At 45.9% G+C, this 19,142-nt stretch overlaps 1 protein-coding gene and 1 long non-coding RNA gene across 5 annotated transcripts in view; one reads left to right on the top strand and one right to left on the bottom strand.

Moving 5' to 3' along the window:
- Positions 1 to 19,142, bottom strand: part of LOC306940467 — a 560,182-nt gene that overhangs the window by 403,732 nt on the left and 137,308 nt on the right. The window lies entirely within an intron of this gene.
- Positions 1 to 19,142, top strand: part of wasf1 (WASP family member 1) — a 111,228-nt gene that overhangs the window by 75,745 nt on the left and 16,341 nt on the right. For 2 of the 4 annotated variants that reach the window (XR_013792122.1, XM_079526703.1), the window contains exons 5-6: positions 4,773 to 4,890; positions 12,425 to 12,508. Coding sequence is in view for 3 of the 4 variants with exons in the window: in XM_079526703.1 (XP_079382829.1) it covers positions 4,773 to 4,890; positions 12,425 to 12,508 (202 nt within the window). In the remaining variant the exon portion in view is untranslated. The remainder of the gene's footprint in view (positions 1 to 4,772; positions 4,891 to 12,424; positions 12,509 to 19,142) is intronic. The other 2 variants (XM_079526705.1, XM_079526704.1) reach the window with 1 other exon arrangement.

Raw genomic sequence — 19,142 nt, 5'->3', positions numbered from 1 at the left:
CGTCATGGCAATGGGTCTTGGGCAGTTTTATCGACTAGGGAGTCCCTCGGGAACGTTAAAATGACTGCACATACTTGCCTAAATTGCACAGTTGGGAATGAAAGAGAGAGAGAGAGAGAGAGAGAGAGAGAGGCAATAAGGGAGACAGTGGTGATTTTGACAGCTAATTTAGTTTTAGTCATAGTCTGTTGAATAAAATGTCATATAGTTTTAGTCATATTTTAGTCATCTGAAAAGTTTGTGTTAGTTTAGTCACTGTAAAGGTGGCCTTACACTAGCCGATTATTTTCAATCTGAAATCTGATAGCACCACACACTACAGGATAATCGGAGCGGGGCAGAGCAAATATCAAACATGCTTGATGTTGATCGGGTCGATCCCGATCGCGCCCCGAGCAGATCGATTGAGTCGGGCACCCCCCGAGCGTAAAAAAATGCCCGATTATCGGCTAGTGTAAGGCCACCTTTAGTCTAGTTTTAGTCTACTAAATATCTTAAGATTTTAGTCGACTAAATCTTTTTTTAGATTTGGGCCGCCCGTGATGGCGTCGTAATGCCTGATTTTACACTTGGTTGCATGCTGAAAATAGCAGATCTACAAGCTCACAACGTGTGACGCGTTGTGAGCTTGTAGATCTGCTATTTTCAGCGCAACCATCATAAAATGACTGAAGGAATGAATGTCCTTAACATTTTAGTCTAGTTTTTATTTGTTGACGGAATTGTCAATATATTTAGTCTCAGTTTTAGTCATCATAGCTTTAAAAAGGTAGTCGACGAACACCTTTCCTCATAGTTTTAGTCGACGACGAAATCAACACTATCAAGGGAATGCCTGAAAAACATCAGGGGTGGGCGATTTCCGAGGCGTATTCCCGCGTCGATGTGACATGACATTTCCACAGACGGCATGCGTGGGCCGCAGCTGTGTATGATAATCAATGTTCTTGTCAGAGGAAGCCTTTGAAGTGATAAGTGTTCTACAACCGCCCCCATGTTAGCACCGCCGCTGTTAGAACCGCTCCACTGGGAAACCAGCAGCGCTGCAAAGAGTACTCAACATTTTACTTAAAAGTGTGGAATTCAAAATGTACCTGGGTAAAAGTACAAAACTGCTGGCATAATAATGTACTCAAAGTACCAAAAGTAAAAGTACTCTTTATGCAGAATGTCTCATTTCAAGTTTTCAAATGTGTAAAAATCTTTAGAAAATGACCAAAATGTATATAGGGCTGAATAGGGCTGGGTAATGTGTGTTTTCACTGTTTTGTAATAATAATCCAAATCTACAAAGTAACTAAAGCTGTCAAGTGAGTGTAGTGGAGTAAAAGTACAATATTTGCCTCTGAGATGTAGTGGAGTAGAAGTAAACGGGTTGGAAATTGGAAATACTCAAGTAAAAGTGCAGTACTTAAATGTATTTGGTTACCACTGGGAACCAGCGCCCACCGACTGCACTCGCACAAGTACAGTTGGAGGCCATCGATATTGTCCTTTTCTTTTTGCTGAGGTTTGCGTGATCTGCGCAAAAGGACAGTTAACCCATTTTGGGCAGGAACCCCTTTTGGTGTTTTAAACATTATGTTATAATTTAGCTATTGAAAAATAGCAGATCTACAAGCTCATAGCGCGGCACCGAGTGGCGCGCTACGAGCTTGTAGGTCTGCTATTTTTGAAAAATCGTGAAAATATTTATTTCAGAAAACTGGAGGATTTAGAAAGATTTTAAAAAAAATTTGAGGTCAGGCCTAAATGGGTCAAATGATAAGGGACAATATCGGTGGCACCCAACTGTACAGACAGACAGACAGACAGAGAGCTGTGCGTGAACGAATGGATTGTGATGCAGGACATTAGCTATGAGTCATGACAGGTTGTGAACAAAGATGATTTAGTTGTCTTGATGGAGACACAGGAAGGGGAGGGGCGAACAAAGGGAAAGAAACATTGGCACTCCGCTGGCAGAGGCATAACTCACTCTCAAACTCGTTTCTTTAAAAAAAAATATATATATATTCTGAGGTGACCCTGAAGTTCCTGTTGTTTCAGACGTAATGTTGAGAAAACCCCAAAGAGATATATCATGGTAGTTATGTTCTTTATCTACCTGCTCTTTGACTGTAGTCCGCCATTCAAAAGTTGTAATGCACACTTGACATCCATGCAAGGTAATACGGACTTCCACTTCTAGGGGAATTTTTCAATACTGCCTCATCAAAGTTAGCATTGTGACTATAATTGCCAATTGCTTGCATGCGAGGGGGATAGGTGGTGGAGTTACATGCTTTAGCAGACAGTTTGAGAGGGGGAGAGGTGGTGGAGTTACATGCTTTAGCAGACAGTTTGAGAGGGGGAGAGGTGGTGGAGTTACATGCTTTAGCAGACAGTTTGAGAGGGGGAGAGGTGGTGGAGTTACATGCTTTAGCAGACAGTTTGAGGGTCCAATGAGAGGGGGAGAGGTGGTGGAGTTACATGCTTTAGCAGACAGTTTGAGAGGGGGAGAGGTGGTGGAGTTACATGCTTTAGCAGACAGTTTGAGAGGGGGAGAGGTGGTGGAGTTACATGCTTTAGCAGACAGTTTGAGAGGGGGAGAGGTGGTGGAGTTACATGCTTTAGCAGACAGTTTGAGGGTCCAATGAGAGGGGGAGAGGTGGTGGAGTTACATGCTTTAGCAGACAGTTTGAGAGGGGGAGAGGTGGTGGAGTTACATGCTTTTGCAGACAGTTTGAGAGGGGGAGAGGTGGTGGAGTTACATGCTTTAGCAGACAGTTTGAGAGGGGGAGAGGTGGTGGAGTTACATGCTTTTGCAGACAGTTTGAGAGGGGGAGAGGTGGTGGAGTTACATGCTTTAGCAGACAGTTTGAGGGTCCAATGAGAGGGGGAGAGGTGGTGGAGTTACATGCTTTAGCAGACAGTTTGAGAGGGGGAGAGGTGGTGGAGTTACATGCTTTAGCAGACAGTTTGAGGGTCCAATGAGAGGGGGAGAGGTGGTGGAGTTACATGCTTTAGCAGACAGTTTGAGAGGGGGAGAGGTGGTGGAGTTACATGCTTTAGCAGACAGTTTGAGAGGGGGAGAGGTGGTGGAGTTACATGCTTTAGCAGACAGTTTGAGAGGGGGAGAGGTGGTGGAGTTACATGCTTTAGCAGACAGTTTGAGGGTCCAATGAGAGGGGGAGAGGTGGTGGAGTTACATGCTTTAGCAGACAGTTTGAGAGGGGGAGAGGTGGTGGAGTTACATGCTTTAGCAGACAGTTTGAGGGTCCAATGAGAGGGAGAGGTGGTGGAGTTACATGCTTTAGCAGACAGTTTGAGAGGGGGAGAGGTGGTGGAGTTACATGCTTTAGCAGACAGTTTGAGAGGGGGAGAGGTGGTGGAGTTACATGCTTTAGCAGACAGTTTGAGAGGGGGAGAGGTGGTGGAGTTACATGCTTTAGCAGACAGTTTGAGAGGGGGAGAGGTGGTGGAGTTACATGCTTTAGCAGACAGTTTGAGAGGGGGAGAGGTGGTGGAGTTACATGCTTTAGCAGACAGTTTGAGGGTCCAATGAGAGGGGGAGAGGTGGTGGAGTTACATGCTTTAGCAGACAGTTTGAGAGGGGGAGAGGTGGTGGAGTTACATGCTTTAGCAGACAGTTTGAGGGTCCAATGAGAGGGGGAGAGGTGGTGGAGTTACATGCTTTAGCAGACAGTTTGAGGGTCCAATGAGAGGGGGAGAGGTGGTGGAGTTGCATGCTTTAGCAGACAGTTTGAGGGTCCAATGAGAGGGGGAGAGGTGGTGGAGTTACATGCTTTAGCAGACAGTTTGAGGGTCCAATGAGAGGGGGAGAGGTGGTGGAGTTACATGCTTTAGCAGACAGTTTGAGGGTCCAATGAGAGGGGGAGAGGTGGTGGAGTTACATGCTTTAGCAGACAGTTTGAGGGTCCAATGAGAGGGGGAGAGGTGGTGGAGTTACATGCTTTAGCAGACAGTTTGAGGGTCCAATGAGAGGGGGAGAGGTGGTGGAGTTACATGCTTTAGCAGACAGTTTGAGGGTCCAATGAGAGGGGGAGAGGTGGTGGAGTTACATGCTTACAGTTTGAGGGTCCAATGGAGTTGAGAGATTTTTTCCAAACCGCTTCTTAATACTTTTCAATATATTTTTTTAAAGTAAAGGGTGTTCAATAGCATTGACATATGGAAGAAAAATAATCAAAAACCTCACAAAAATGGAGTTAGGTGGTTTCCTCCTGACAGCAACGATATATTCCTTCAATTTCCACGAAACGTTTTGGGTGTGTTTTGCTCTCCAGTTGAAGATGAACGCAATCAAATGTCATCAAACAGTGAATATATGTACTTATGCTCCTACAGTTGGAGGCCATCGATATTGTCCTTTTCTTTTTGCTGAGGTTTGCGTGATCTGCGCAAAAGGACAGTTAACCCATTTTGGGCGGGAACCCCTTTTGGTGTTTTAAACATGTTATAATTTAGCTATTGAAAAATAGCAGATCTACAAGCTCATAGCGCGCCACCGAGTGGCGCGCTACGAGCTTGTAGGTCTGCTATTTTTGAAAAATCGTGAAAATATTTATTTCAGAAAACTGGAGGATTTATAAGGATTTTTTTCAATGTTGAGGTCAGGCCTAAATGGGTCAAATGATAAGGGACAATATCGGTGGCACCCAACTGTATGTGGTTACTTGGTGTGAATGGCTCTTCTTATAGGGTCAGAAATGCCACCTAAACATCCAACTGTATACTGACGTTCTCTATCCCCCACTGACTCCCTGCAGGGACGACGGGAAGGAGGGTCTCAAGTTCTACACCAACCCGTCGTACTTCTTCGACCTGTGGAGAGAGAAGATGCTGCAGGACACAGAGGACAAGAGGAAGGAGAGGCGGAAACAGAAGGTAAGGACGTGTTCTCCTAAAAGCGGACACCGCACAGAGCCCACCATCGCCCATCAGCGGGGGTCATCTCCATGTTGTCGGACAAGATATTTGTTTTGCCACGTCGGACATACAAAAGGAGTGGACAATAATATTACCAAAAACACATAAATAGATAGCCCTGAATAACAAGTCTGTAACTCTGAGAGTTCAAATGGAACCAAACGGCATTTGAACACTCTCAGAGTTACAGGGGTCCTTGCAAATGTAACATTTGAGAACCACTTAGTACTAGTGGACTACTAATGTGTCATAATAAATAATTCTGGAGAAAACCTGGAGATTTGGCATTATAATATAATAAAATAAGAACATTATAGTGGTGTGTAAAACAGAAAATCTAAAACTTGCCACGGACAAGACCAAGTCTTTGCCGTCCGTGTACGCCTGTACGGACATGTTGGTGACCCCCTGCTCAGACCCCACCATCGCCCATCGGGCGCCGGATCTCCGTCGAGGCCGGCGTCGTCCTATTGGTCGTTTCCAGTGGTGGAAAAAGTACTCACATTTTGTACTTAAGTAAAAGTATGAATAGCCTGTTACAAGTAAAAGTACAAAAGAAAGAAATCTCTTGAAAACAGCCGATCCACAAGTAGATCGGCTATTTTCAAATGGCCGAAATGTAACACAGGGCTGAAGGGGTTAATGCATGCTTGTAAAGTAACTATAGTTGTAGTGGAGTAAAAAAGTATTGGAAATTGGAAATACTCAAGTAAAGTACAAATTCCTCATAGCTGTACTTAAGTATACAGTACTTAAGTGAATGTGCTTAGTGACTTTCCACCACAGGGTCGTTCCCAGATCCAGCTGGCATCTGTCAGAGGGTGGCTGTAATAGGGGATTAAAAAAATGAGGATGTGGGTACGTGATGACACGCACGCGCGCACGCACGCACACGCACGCACACGCACATGCACATGCACACACTTACTCACGCTGCAGTTAATTAGGCTCCGTGTGGGGGTAAGAAGAGGTGAGCATGAATCACAGGATTGCTGTGTCCTCGGCACGGCTATCGATCGCACTCTCCTGCCTGGGTTAGACTCAGCCGAGAGTCAATGTTACACACACACACACACACAGAGTCAATGTTACACACACACACACACACACACACATACACACACACAACAATATTACAGTACATGTATCGCGGCACGCGTTCGCAATCACACCGCGCCATCAAGCCTTCCCCACCACACACGTCTCTGTTGTCTGATTTGTTAATAAACAGAATTAATGGGACCACCCCCCCCCCCCCACACACACACACACACACACACACACACATCCCTCTGCTTCTCACAGGGATCTGTGTGCACCATCTTTGTCTACTATAAAGCATGCGTACACACACACAAACGTGTACACACATGGTCCAGTGGGGGAATTTCTAGGTACACAAGCAGCACTGTCTGTTTTGCCTTCATACCCCTGTGTGTATGTGGTTGCAAACAAACACACATGGCACACAACATAGCGAGGGTGCTCTCAGTGCGTCCCTTTGAGCGACTCTCTTCCCCCACAAACCCTGGATTACAGACATCTGAGTGAGCCCCTTCACAGACGGAGGGGGTCTCCCACTCCAAGCACTACTGGGCCGATAGGACACTAATCATCACCAGCTTGTGTGTGTGTGTTTCTCCATTTGTGGGAAGTGTGCCCCCGGCCCTACGTCCCCTCACAGAGCCAATCGAAGCCTGGCGTGGTCGTGTCACCAGCCAATGATATAAAACGTATGCGATGAGGTTGCAATTTTGTGGTTGAGGGTACGCTATGTCAGTGGTTCCCAAACGTTTTCATGTCAAGGACCCCCAAATTGACAATAATTAGCCAGGGACCCCTATAAGAGAAGATGAGCTTTGTGGCTCTAGCAGTGATTCTCAACCCGTTTCATTTCAAGCACCCCCTCCATGCATTAGTCCAGGGGTTCTCAACGTTTTTGGCCGGGGACCCCCGGAAATGCTTTGGTAATGTCTCGGGACCCCCGCCCCGCCCCCTCCCGACCCCCAATATAAATTGACTGCTACAATAACCTTAAACCATTTTGGGCGGGAACCCCTTTTGGTGTTGTAAGCATTGTTATAATTTAGCTATTGAAAAATAGCAGATCTACAGGCTCATAGCGTGCCACCGAGTGGCGCGCTACGAGCTTGTAGGTCTGCTATTTTTGAAAAAAAGTGAAAATAAAATTTAAAAATAAATCTTTTTTTTTTTTTTTTTTATTTTTTTTAAATAATTTGGGGACCCCCTAAAATAATTTGGCGACCCCCCGAGGGGTCGCGACCCACGGGTTGAGAACCCCTGCATTAGTCCATGGACCTCCATTAAATGGCATTTCCATCTCTGAGACCAAAATAATAACCTTGAGGACCCCTGGGGGTCCCCGGACCCCACTTTGGGAACCACTGCACACACAGTAGAACTGTGACACACAGTAGACTCTGAACAAAAAGCGAGCTTGTTGAGGCACGACAACACTCCGAGGGTGACAGACACTGTCAGAGTAAGATGGATATTGCGTCTACTTTTCCCTAGATAGCCATCCAAGAGTGTGCCTGCGGTAGAAAAATCTGCCTTCGGTGCTGCACAGAGCGGCGTCACTGAAATGGGCAAAAATGGACCGTGCGTATAGGAAAAAACCTAGAGTAATGACTTACTGTCAGTATAAGTAATTTGGTTCAACAGGAGTATTATAAGAAGACAGCTGAAGCCGGACCCAACAGTGCCACAGTGGGCTTAAGGGACAATTAATCGTCAGTTAATCGTCAATGTCAGCGTCATGACGATCATGACATTGACGATTCATTGACGATTCATTGTCATATTCTTTTTTAAATACCCGTATTGTGCCGAATATAAGATGACTCTGATTATATTCAAGACTCATTTGTGGAAAAAGAACATTGAATGTGAAATAGTCTAGTCCCCGATTATAATACGACCATTGGAAAAAAACGTAGTCTTATATTCAGGCCAAGAGAGGGTAAATGTGTAAGGGATAATATCTGGCTAGGTGGTCATTGTCATTGTCATTGTCACCTTCAGGGAGTGTAACCACCTCGGCTTCGCCTCAGTGGTTAAACTCCCTGTCGGTGAATTATCTCCCGACAATGACCACCTAGCCAGATATTATCCCGCTTATTACATGGCTACCTAACATAAATTAATACATTGACCCAAAACACAAAAACATTGACCCAAAAAACACTGTGTCTGGCCAGCTGCAGGGCTGGAGCACTGTCGGAAAACAAGGAAGTGAGTTGATCAAATAGAATCCATTTCCGGGTCCTGCTTCGTCTATTTCTTGCTCAAATGTTTTCAAAAACCTTTTTGAGAGCAATGTTTAGCTGTAAATGACATTGTGTGTCACTAGTGTGTGTGTGTGCTGTCATGTTGGAAACAGCAGTAAACCAAGCGGGGCGCAGCCGCGCAGCTGGTGCTCAGAGGGTTTGATTAGGCAGAGGTCTGTTATACAGCGGAGCAGTCATTACAATGATATAACTCACTCAAGCATTCAACCAAGCCATGTAATAATATTTATTAATTATTGCGATTAACATATAATACTTGTGTTATTGGCATTGCAGTGTTATAACCAATGGTATAAATGAAGAAAAAAAATGTTTACACACACACACACACACACACACACACACACACACACACACACACACACACACACACACACAGATTAGCTGTTGATAAATGAAGAGCAGTGCAGGGCAGAGGTGGGAGGAGAGACCTGCAGTGGGACTAATCTCATTAGCTCCGGTGTTAGCATCCCTCTCTCAGTGGATAAGCACTAGACCAGTGAGTCAGTGTGTCTGTCTGTCTGTCTGTCCCTCTGACAGCAACATTCAACTCAGCAAAGAGAAGACGACTAGGCTTTTAGACGTTCGACAAAGGAGTGAAAGAGAGAGGGTGACGAGAGGTTGAGGGAACGAAGAGCGAGGTTCCCGCAGGTCCTTAAAAAGTCTTACATTTTCCTTTCAAAATGGTGCAAGAAGCCTGAAGATGGCATCGGTGTCTCATTGAGCTCAATGTCTAATTGGGATTCCCCGCTAGTAGTAGGTAGGAGCTGGCGTTCTCGATATGTTAGGGAGCCTTCTGAAGACTAATTTATGCCTCTGTGAAAGAGTGTCGCTTGACAAAAATGACATGTTTTATTAAAAAAACTTCCAACTGAAAAAAGGGGTTGACGTGACACTTCTTCCCGCTGAATCATAAATGAGGCTTTGGGCTCAGTGACAGTCCCTGCAGCTTTTCACTCACTCACTGTACACAGGAGCTTTTGAGAGACATTCTGTAATTTCTTTGTATAACTTAACTTTACTTGTCACGGTGGTAAGGAAAACGTTTCCGTCTTTGTCTCACAGACACCGGGAAATGTCTCATTCCTCAGTGAAATTGACTAGAGTGCCTTACTGCACGCCAGTGAGGCAACTTGAAGTGTGTTTTGTGACGAGGGAGGAGGTGACAGACTGAAATGAAAAGTTACAAAGCCTCGAATGCCCTCCAGCCATTTGATATACGGTTGCATGGCTCGATTGGACAATGCAGCTCCAGGTTAGACCTTAGAGTATATATGAATAGAGACGGCACCCGAGTTCTCCTCCCATCCACTTGCATTAAGTTGCTCAAAAGCGCATGAGGCAATTTCACTCCTCCTTCCGGGTAGGAACAGAGTGCATTCTGGGATGGATTGGACCCAAACACATGAACGCGCTGGCCGTTGACTATCATTGCACGCGTTCACGCGCATTCACGTATGAAACAGCGTTCACGTGTCATCATGAACGTGCGCAATGATAGTCAACGGTTCATGTGTTTGGGTCCAAACTGCAATACCAAATTCGGCCACTATGTCCATTTCGCCTCAGGGTTTCCTCCGGGTGCCGTCTCTATTCATATATACTCTAAGGGTTAGACCCACTTGCTCAGAGAGCTTAGGTTGAAATGCACGCACGACGGGTCAATACTTAAAGGTCCTGCAGGGCAGTAGTTTATTCTGTTAAGCTGTAATATTAAGCATTGTGTGTGTATTTGCATACAAGCTGCTTATCATTGCTCATGGCTCATTTTGTGCAGTCGTGGACCAATCAATGTTTTCCAATTACAAAATCAATGTTCTATTACTGTCTTGTCTGACTTAAACAAGGATTTTTCTTTAAAATCGTATTCAACCTCTATTTGGCAAGACGAGTCATTAAGAACAAATCGTTGTTCGGTCAGGCAGAAGGTTATGTTATGTTCCAACTTCCAGGTTATCTTTTTTAAATTTAAACGAATCCGATCTACAACGCCTCGCATTAATCATTTTTAATATCCATCCATCTTCAGCCGCTTATCCGGAGTAGGGTCGCGGGGGCAACAGAGCGCTCCAGACTTCCCTCTCTGAGCAACATTAGTAACTTCCTCCTGGGGGATCCCGATGCGTTCCAAGGCCAATTTGGTGACGTAATCCCCACCTGGTCCTTGGTCTGCGCGGGGGTTTCCTTCCAGTGTGACGTTTTTTAATATAATAAAAAAAATCACACTTGTGTGAAGTGAGGGGCACCTTTTACATTGGGTGAGAATCGCCCGTCACATGACACCACGGCGGGCATGCTTAAAGCAAATATTACAAAGTCCATAGACTTGGCCGCCACATGACGTCACAAAAAAAAGCCGGGCGTTGGGAGGGGCTAGCGCCCCTCAAAAACAAATGGCTTTGTACATACGAGGTTTCCACCCAACAACAGCGAGTGAAGGCATTCTTCTTTACAATGGCGGCCTGGCAGTTTGCTTCAAAATGTCTGCGGTCACCCCAGGACACATCCATTGTTGCATTCTGCACAGACATACAGTATACAAACATACAGACCTTGTCCATAACAACCCCATTACCACTGCTTTCAAGACCAAGTTTACAATGTCGAGTTGCAACACCCCCTCCCCCCCCTGCCTCCAATCAACCCATCCCATTGCCCCCAGGCCTCCCAATTGCCATGGCAACCAAGGTGGTCTGTGGGTGAGAGATGGAGGCAGTGGTCTTCTCGAAGCAGTTATTTAGACGAGCTGGGAATGGCTTGCTCAGCAGGGGGTCCCTTGCTACAGCAAGGCCACATAGCATGCACACATCACAGCCTGCTGCACTGTCAACATACTGTGTAGAAGAGTCTACAGTGTCTTGCACTAAGCATGGTCGGGCTGCTTTTGTGCAATATTTAACCACATGAACCCTAGCATCCGTATTCTCACACCCGTGTGAAGTGAGGGGCGCTCTTATCATCGTACATCATCATACATCATCTCATTCCGGCCAATTAGAATTTGCGTCCTCACCTTCGTCTTCAATGTGTGTGTTGGGACAAACGCGCAAAGCTGGCCATTCATTATCAATGGCTTTCAATGTTTGTGTTTACATAAATGCTCAAAGCTGGACATAGGAGTGGCTAGCGCCCCTCAAAAAATGGTGAACATTTGGCCAAAACAGATAGCGAAGATAGCATATTTACAAGCTCACTCACAACTGAGTTGTGAGCTTGTGGTTATGCTATTTTTGCTATTTGACGTAAAAACAAAGTACATGTGTGGTTACATGGTTAAAAGTGCTGGCCTGGATAAGCAGATTGAGAGAGAACGAGAATGCCCTAATTTATTCACGCATACGTGCAATGAGCACTGGCACAGCCCAGTTCTTTTCACAATAATTGAATAAGTGAAATACACATGCAAAGTGTAGGTGCACGCCCTGATAAAAGGGTTTTGATTTAATTTAAATGTTTAATGCAACAACAAAAAAGGTGGCCTCCAACACAAATTGAATTGCATTGCAATAGCCTGACTGCACATTGTATTTAACTTTAAATGGGCTGGTGTAAGTGTTCTTTCAACCCAAGTTTTATGATAATGTCCTAATCTAAATGCTAGATAATTGTTTGCAGTTCATGCACTTTTGGGGGAAAGTGTGACTGCACAGCTTAAATTTCAGCAAGGGTTATGCGGTCGGTTATTTTTACTGGTAGCTTAGAAAGTTCCAAACATTAAACTGGCACGCACAGGACCACAGAATCATGACCGACATTTTGGAGTTATGGTCAATAAAGTTTAGGAATGTGTCATTCCTAAACTTTCCTAAACTTTCCTAAACTTTTACCTAAACGCCATTTTTACACGGCGACAAGAGGCCACACTGCCACTTGGCGTGCTTTGCACCAAGAGCCTAGGGATTTCACAGTGAGCCTTTTCAAACGGGCATGAACATGTTTTAATAATGTCAAACTCGAGACACTGTCTCCCTGCCCGGTGTGACATCCGAGAAAGAACAGGGTTGTGTCTGTTGCATCTCTCCCCTCCATTTCATCTCTCTCTCTCTCTCTCTCTCTCTCTCTCTCTCTCTCTCTCTCCCCCCTCCCCCCTCCCTCCCCCCTCCCCCTCCCTCCATGCCACTTGTATTCCTGGTCCTGTTTTCCTCACCCCTCGTCTCTCTGTTGTGTCTGACTCTATGCAGCTGGAAATGCCTTATCATGTGTGCCCAGAGGGCCTTATAAGAGTGCTCTCTGAATCCCCTCCTCCCCTCATCACCCACTCAGAGGTAAGACCACCACAACCTGTGCCTCGATCTGGGTTAGCCCGCTGCCTCTCTTTTCTTCTGGTTCTGGAGACTGTCGTACTACTCACCACCGCTTTTACTAACTGCCCTCCGATACTCACCTTCCCGGAGTGCGTCCCAGTTCTACACAAGGAGAAGAGACAGTCAGTCCTTGACGGAGTAAAAGTAGTTGATCTCCAGGGCTCATGATTGCCATTGTATGTTATAGCAGTGGTTTTCAGCCCTTTTCATATCAAGGTCCATTATTTACCACCATTTGATGACATTTATCCTCTCCTAGACCCTAAACTAAAGAATATTTTGTTGTTGTTGGATAAGATTTTGTCCACAATTCCATGCTGTGTTGATGTTGGTACCATTAGGAGAGATAACAGGCAAACATTGATCAAAACATTCTTCTACATTCTCCAATTGTGTAGACGTATTGTAAAGAAAGTAAGTTTAACATTACGGGTCCATTTGGTTTCATTTCACACTCTCAAGAGTTAAATATCTGGTTACCAACTATCCAGCTGGGGACCCCCTGGAACCCGGACCACTTAAGTATAGGACCCCTCATTCTCCCTATAGAATCACCACAAGTTCCTTCACTGTGGTTATTTTGCCCACTTTCCTTTTAGCATACTGTATCGTGTACAGTGTACACGATGAACAGCATACGGTCTCTAACTTTAGCTGGCCTTGTGTCGGACTACCTGTGAGGAAGAATAAGAAGTATAGATTGGGAAGCAGCCATTGTTCACTCACTCCACTAACATCAAGGTTTCTCGGTCCTGTCACATTAGATATTGGCACGGCGTCGATTGCACGTTTCTTGGGAATGGGTTGTATGTAGCCCTCTTTAGGGTGACTATTTTCCTTGCAGATTTCTGTTTGCTGCCTATACTAACAATAACTCTGAAGAACCCCTCAAATGTTCTGTCACAACAGGGATTGTTTAGCCTCATTCACATTCATGAGATTCTGTGTTCTCATGCCGCAGATGTCAAATCCACTTTGCATCGTAACAACGAATCGCGTATATCAGCTCAGCAATTTTCAATTTAGGCATTTAGCAGACGCTCTTTATCCAGAGCGAATAAGCACAAACAACACAAGGCAATACATCAAATAAATAGTCAACTAGGATGATCATAAGTAAACTAACTAGGAACCTATCATCCCTAACAGTCGAATATTCATACATTGACACTATAAACACTATAGAATGCCAGCTCAATAATGACCTGGCATCTGTCTACATAACATGCTAAACATCTGCATAACATCTAAATTACATGTTGTAGCCTTTGCATAAGCCTGGTCGTCGAGGCTAGGGCAAGTGGATTGATGGATGGCTGCATTGATTTGCCATTCACTACCCTTTCTACTTCCTGTTTACCTTATGGCATGCATGAACACACAAGCACATTTCATTATTCCCGTGGTAATTCCAAATATTATGATAATTCGGCCCACGCACAATAACATTGACTGCAGAGGAACTTTATTTTCTGCCAGCCAACAGTGTTGTGCTGTAGTGTAGAGATTAACCTGTGTGTGTGTGCACTGTGTGTGTGTGTGTGTAGTAATTCTCTAGATGATTACCGTATTGCTGTAATTACCCTTGTCTGAAAACGGAAGCCACAGATAATTACTGTACCAGTGTATACAACACAGAGCTATTAGTTGGAGATGCAGTAGTAATAGTGTGTTGCAGTGTCAGGGGCTGCTGTGTTCGTTGATGGGGGAAAAAAGTACTCACGTTTGTTACTTATAGGTAAAAGTATTAATACCGTAATGTACTGTAGTCCAGTAATCAAAATGTATGTGAGTAAAAGTACTAAAGTATTGGTGTCAAAATGTACTTAAAGTTCCAAAAGTAGAAAGTACTCATTATGCAAAATGTCCCACATCACAAGTTCAAAATGTATACAAACCTTTTGAAAATAGCCGATCTACCAAGCTCACAATGCGTGGCGATGCGACGCATTGTGACTCTTGTGAGCTTGTAGATCGGCTATTTTCAAATGGTCGAAATGCATATAGGGCTGAAGTGTTGTATGTATGTTTTCTAATAAAATTAATTAAGTTGTAGTGGTAGTAAACGTACAGCATTTGGCTCTGAGCTGTAGTGGAGTAGAAGTGAAAGTAGAAAATTGGAAATACTCAAGCATAGTAAAAATACCTCAAAATTGTACTTAAGTACAGTACTTAGGTAAATGTACTTAGTTACCGTACACCACTGGCTGTGTTATCGTCAGCCCCAGGGTGGTCTGGCTGGCGCTAGCGGGCCTCAATGGGGCTCCCAGGGGTTTTACAACAACACTGCACCACAGCCTCCGGGCTTGTGCTGAGTCTGTCACATTTCTTATACAGTATACACACACACACACACACACAGAAACTCGCATGCATGCTCACAGACACACCCACACACGCACGCTCACAAATTCATTCACTTTCATGATTTCACAGACACACAGAACCATACACCAAAACAAAAGCTACAAGCATGCAGTGCATGCTCCGGTATTTATCATGTACACACAGACACGTCCACATAAATACATAGAACTGTGACACCGGTACGCCTCGCACAAATGCACCACACACTCACTCATATTGCTTACACAGCAGGATCCATTCATATGAGAGAGGAATGACGCACACACACACACACACACACACACAGTCCACCATGAATTAGCTACACTTAATTTAACTCTGAGAGTGTAACTGTAAAACACACACACACACACACACACACACACACACACACACACACACACACACACACACACACACACACACACACAGCCCCCCTGGAATTAGCTACACTTATAACAGCAGCTCCAGGGGGGGGGCAAGGGGGTGCTTTAGCCCCCTCTGGTGGAGGCTTAGCCCCCCTAAGCCCCCCGTCCAAACAAGCCCAATTGACTGACTTCTATGTAAACCAAGATGCACTGAATCAGAATACTCCCCCCCCCCTCCCCCCCCCCCCCCCACGCGCACGCACGCACGCGCCCCACCCGGTCGTCCCGTGCTTCTTGCCGCCATGTGGCTCCACAACAGTGAGACACTGTTGTCACGTTCACCTTATATACAGCCCAATAAAGTTCATTGTGCTCTGTGGATTACACAATAAAGTCCTCATTGTTAACTTAATGCTGAGATTTACAAATAGAATAAATTAACACTTTAGGATTTCACTGTCTAGCAGGCTTGGGAGAGTAGTGGTATCATGACATGTGTCTCACTGTCTAGCAGGCTTGGGAGAGTAGTGGCATCATGACATGTGTCTCACTGTCTAGCAGGCTTGGGAGAGTAGTGGCATCATGACATGTGTCTCACTGTCTAGCAGGCTTGGGAGAGTAGTGGCATCATGACATGTGTCTCACTGTCTAGCAGGCTTGGGAGAGTAGTGGCATCATGACATGTGGCTCACTGTCTAGCAGGCTTGGGAGAGTAGTGGCATCATGACCTGTGGCTCACTGTCTAGCAGGCTTGGGAGAGTAGTGGCATCATGACATGTGTCTCACTGTCTAGCAGGCTTGGGACAGGGAGAGTAGTGGCATCATGACATGTGTCTCACTGTCTAGCAGGCTTGGGAGAGTAGTGGCATCATGACATGTGTCTCACTGTCTAGCAGGCTTGGGAGAGTAGTGGCATCATGACCTGTGGCTCACTGTCTAGCAGGCTTGGGAGAGTAGTGGCATCATGACATGTGTCTCACTGTCTAGCAGGCTTGGGACAGGGAGAGTAGTGGCATCATGACATGTGTCTCACTGTCTAGCAGGCTTGGGAGAGTAGTGGCATCATGACATGTGTCTCACTGTCTAGCAGGCTTGGGAGAGTAGTGGCATCATGACATGTCATGTGTCTCACTGTCTAGCAGGCTTGGGAGAGTAGTGGCATCATGACATGTGTCTCACTGTCTAGCAGGCTTGGGAGAGTAGTGGCATCATGACATGGGGCTCACTGTCTAGCAGGCTTGGGAGAGTAGTGGCATCATGACATGTGTCTCACTGTCTACTAGCAGGCTTGGGAGAGTAGTGGCATCATGACATGTGTCTCACTGTCTAGCAGGCTTGGGAGAGTAGTGGCATCATGACAGGCTTGGGAGAGTAGTGGCATCATGACATGTGTCTCACTGTCTAGCAGGCTTGGGAGAGTAGTGGCATCATGACAGGCTTGGGAGAGTAGTGGCATCATGACAGGCTTGGGAGAGTAGTGGCATCATGACATGTGTCTCACTGTCTAGCAGGCTTGGGAGAGTAGTGGCATCATGACATGTGTCTCACTGTCTAGCAGGCTTGGGAGAGTAGTGGCATCATGACATGTGTCTCACTGTCTAGCAGGCTTGGGAGAGTAGTGGCATCATGACATGTGTCTCACTGTCTAGCAGGCTTGGGAGAGTAGTGGCATCATGACATGTGGCTCACTGTCTAGCAGGCTTGGGAGAGTAGTGGCATCATGACATGTGGCTCACTGTCTAGCAGGCTTGGGAGAGTAGTGGCATCATGACATGTGGCTCACTGTCTAGCAGGCTTGGGAGAGTAGTGGCATCATGACATGTGGCTCACTGTCTAGCAGGCTTGGGAGAGTAGTGGCATCATGACATGTGTCTCACTGTCTAGCAGGCTTGGGAGAGTAGTGGCATCATGACATGTGTCTCACTGTCTAGCAGGCTTGGGAGAGTAGTGGCATCATGACGTGTGTCTCACTGTCTAGCAGGCTTGGGAGAGTAGTGGCATCATGACATGTGGCTCACTGTCTAGCAGGCTTGGGAGAGTAGTGGCATCATGACATGTGTCTCACTGTCTAGCAGGCTTGGGACAGGGAGAGTAGTGGCATCATGACATGTGTCTCACTGTCTAGCAGGCTTGGGAGAGTAGTGGCATCATGACATGTGTCTCACTGTCTAGCAGGCTTGGGAGAGTAGTGGCATCATGACATGTCATGTGTCTCACTGTCTAGCAGGCTTGGGAGAGTAGTGGCATCATGACATGTGTCTCACTGTCTAGCAGGCTTGGGAGAGTAGTGGCATCATGACAGGCTTGGGAGAGTAGTGGCATCATGACAGGCTTGGGAGAGTAGTGGCATCATGACATGTGTCTCACTGTCTAGCAGGCTTGGGAGAGTAGTGGCATCATGACATGTGTCTCACTGTCTAGCAGGCTTGGGAGAGTAGTGGCATCATGACATGTGGCTCACTGTCTAGCAGGCTTGGGAGAGTAGTGGCATCATGACATGTGGCTCACTGTCTAGCAGGCTTGGGAGAGTAGTGGCATCATGACATGTGGCTCACTGTCTAGCAGGCTTGGGAGAGTAGTGGCATCATGACATGTGGCTCACTGTCTAGCAGGCTTGGGAGAGTAGTGGCATCATGACGTGTGTCTCACTGTCTAGCAGGCTTGGGAGAGTAGTGGCATCATGACATGTGGCTCACTGTCTAGCAGGCTTGGGAGAGTAGTGGCATCATGACATGTGTCTCACTGTCTAGCAGGCTTGGGACAGGGAGAGTAGTGGCATCATGACATGTGTCTCACTGTCTAGCAGGCTTGGGAGAGTAGTGGCATCATGACATGTGTCTCACTGTCTAGCAGGCTTGGGAGAGTAGTGGCATCATGACATGTCATGTGTCTCACTGTCTAGCAGGCTTGGGAGAGTAGTGGCATCATGACATGTGTCTCACTGTCTAGCAGGCTTGGGAGAGTAGTGGCATCATGACATGGGGCTCACTGTCTAGCAGGCTTGGGAGAGTAGTGGCATCATGACATGTGTCTCACTGTCTAGCAGGCTTGGGAGAGTAGTGGCATCATGACCTGTGGCTCACTGTCTAGCAGGCTTGGGAGAGTAGTGGCATCATGACATGGGGCTCACTGTCTAGCAGGCTTGGGAGAGTAGTGGCATCATGACAGGCTTGGGAGAGTAGTGGCATCATGACAGGCTTGGGAGAGTAGTGGCATCATGACATGGGGCTCTTTAGTCGCATGTCATTCATTTCTGTATCTTCAGGATCAACAACATAAGATAAGCCACAACGCAATTCTGTTCAGTATCATCATATCTAATCTTGAATATGCTCTGCCAAGCTTCCCGCCAGGCTGCAATATTGTTGTTGTTGCTTTTTGGCTAGTTCACATTCACAGTGTGAATAACATAACAACAGCATAATTGGAAGACTGTGATTACAGAGCTGTGTGTGTTTGATTTGAATCCATTTAGAAAAGGCAGGGCATGACAAGGAGTTGAAATGTTTGAACTGATGAGGGCGTATCTTCCTAGTTTTTAAACAGCTGGTGTCTGGGTACACTGTCAGTGTGCAGCAACGTAGCAACGCGTCGTCATCATGCCGTCCCACTGGAAATAAACAACATTCACTCTGTCGTCTACTAAAGCCTGATTTACTGATTGTATACGTCGTCATGCAATGTTATCATAGCAGGCCAATAATAGACAATCTTGTTAGCTCAAAACTGGAAACATCACGCCCCTTTGTGAACTTGTAGATCTGCTATTTTCCTGGGGATCCTCTGCAAATTTCTATCAGCCGCAACAACGGCTGATGGAAAATGTGTTAGCATAGTGTATAGACAGCTTCAAGTATGAATGTGCTAGGGCAGTGCATGAG

Source organism: Electrona antarctica (genome assembly GCF_951216825.1).
Source record: "Electrona antarctica genome assembly, chromosome: 17".
Lineage (NCBI taxonomy): Eukaryota > Metazoa > Chordata > Actinopteri > Myctophiformes > Myctophidae > Electrona > Electrona antarctica.
The sequence above is the reverse complement of the archived record's forward strand: the minus strand, read 5'-3'. Positions and strand labels throughout refer to the sequence as shown.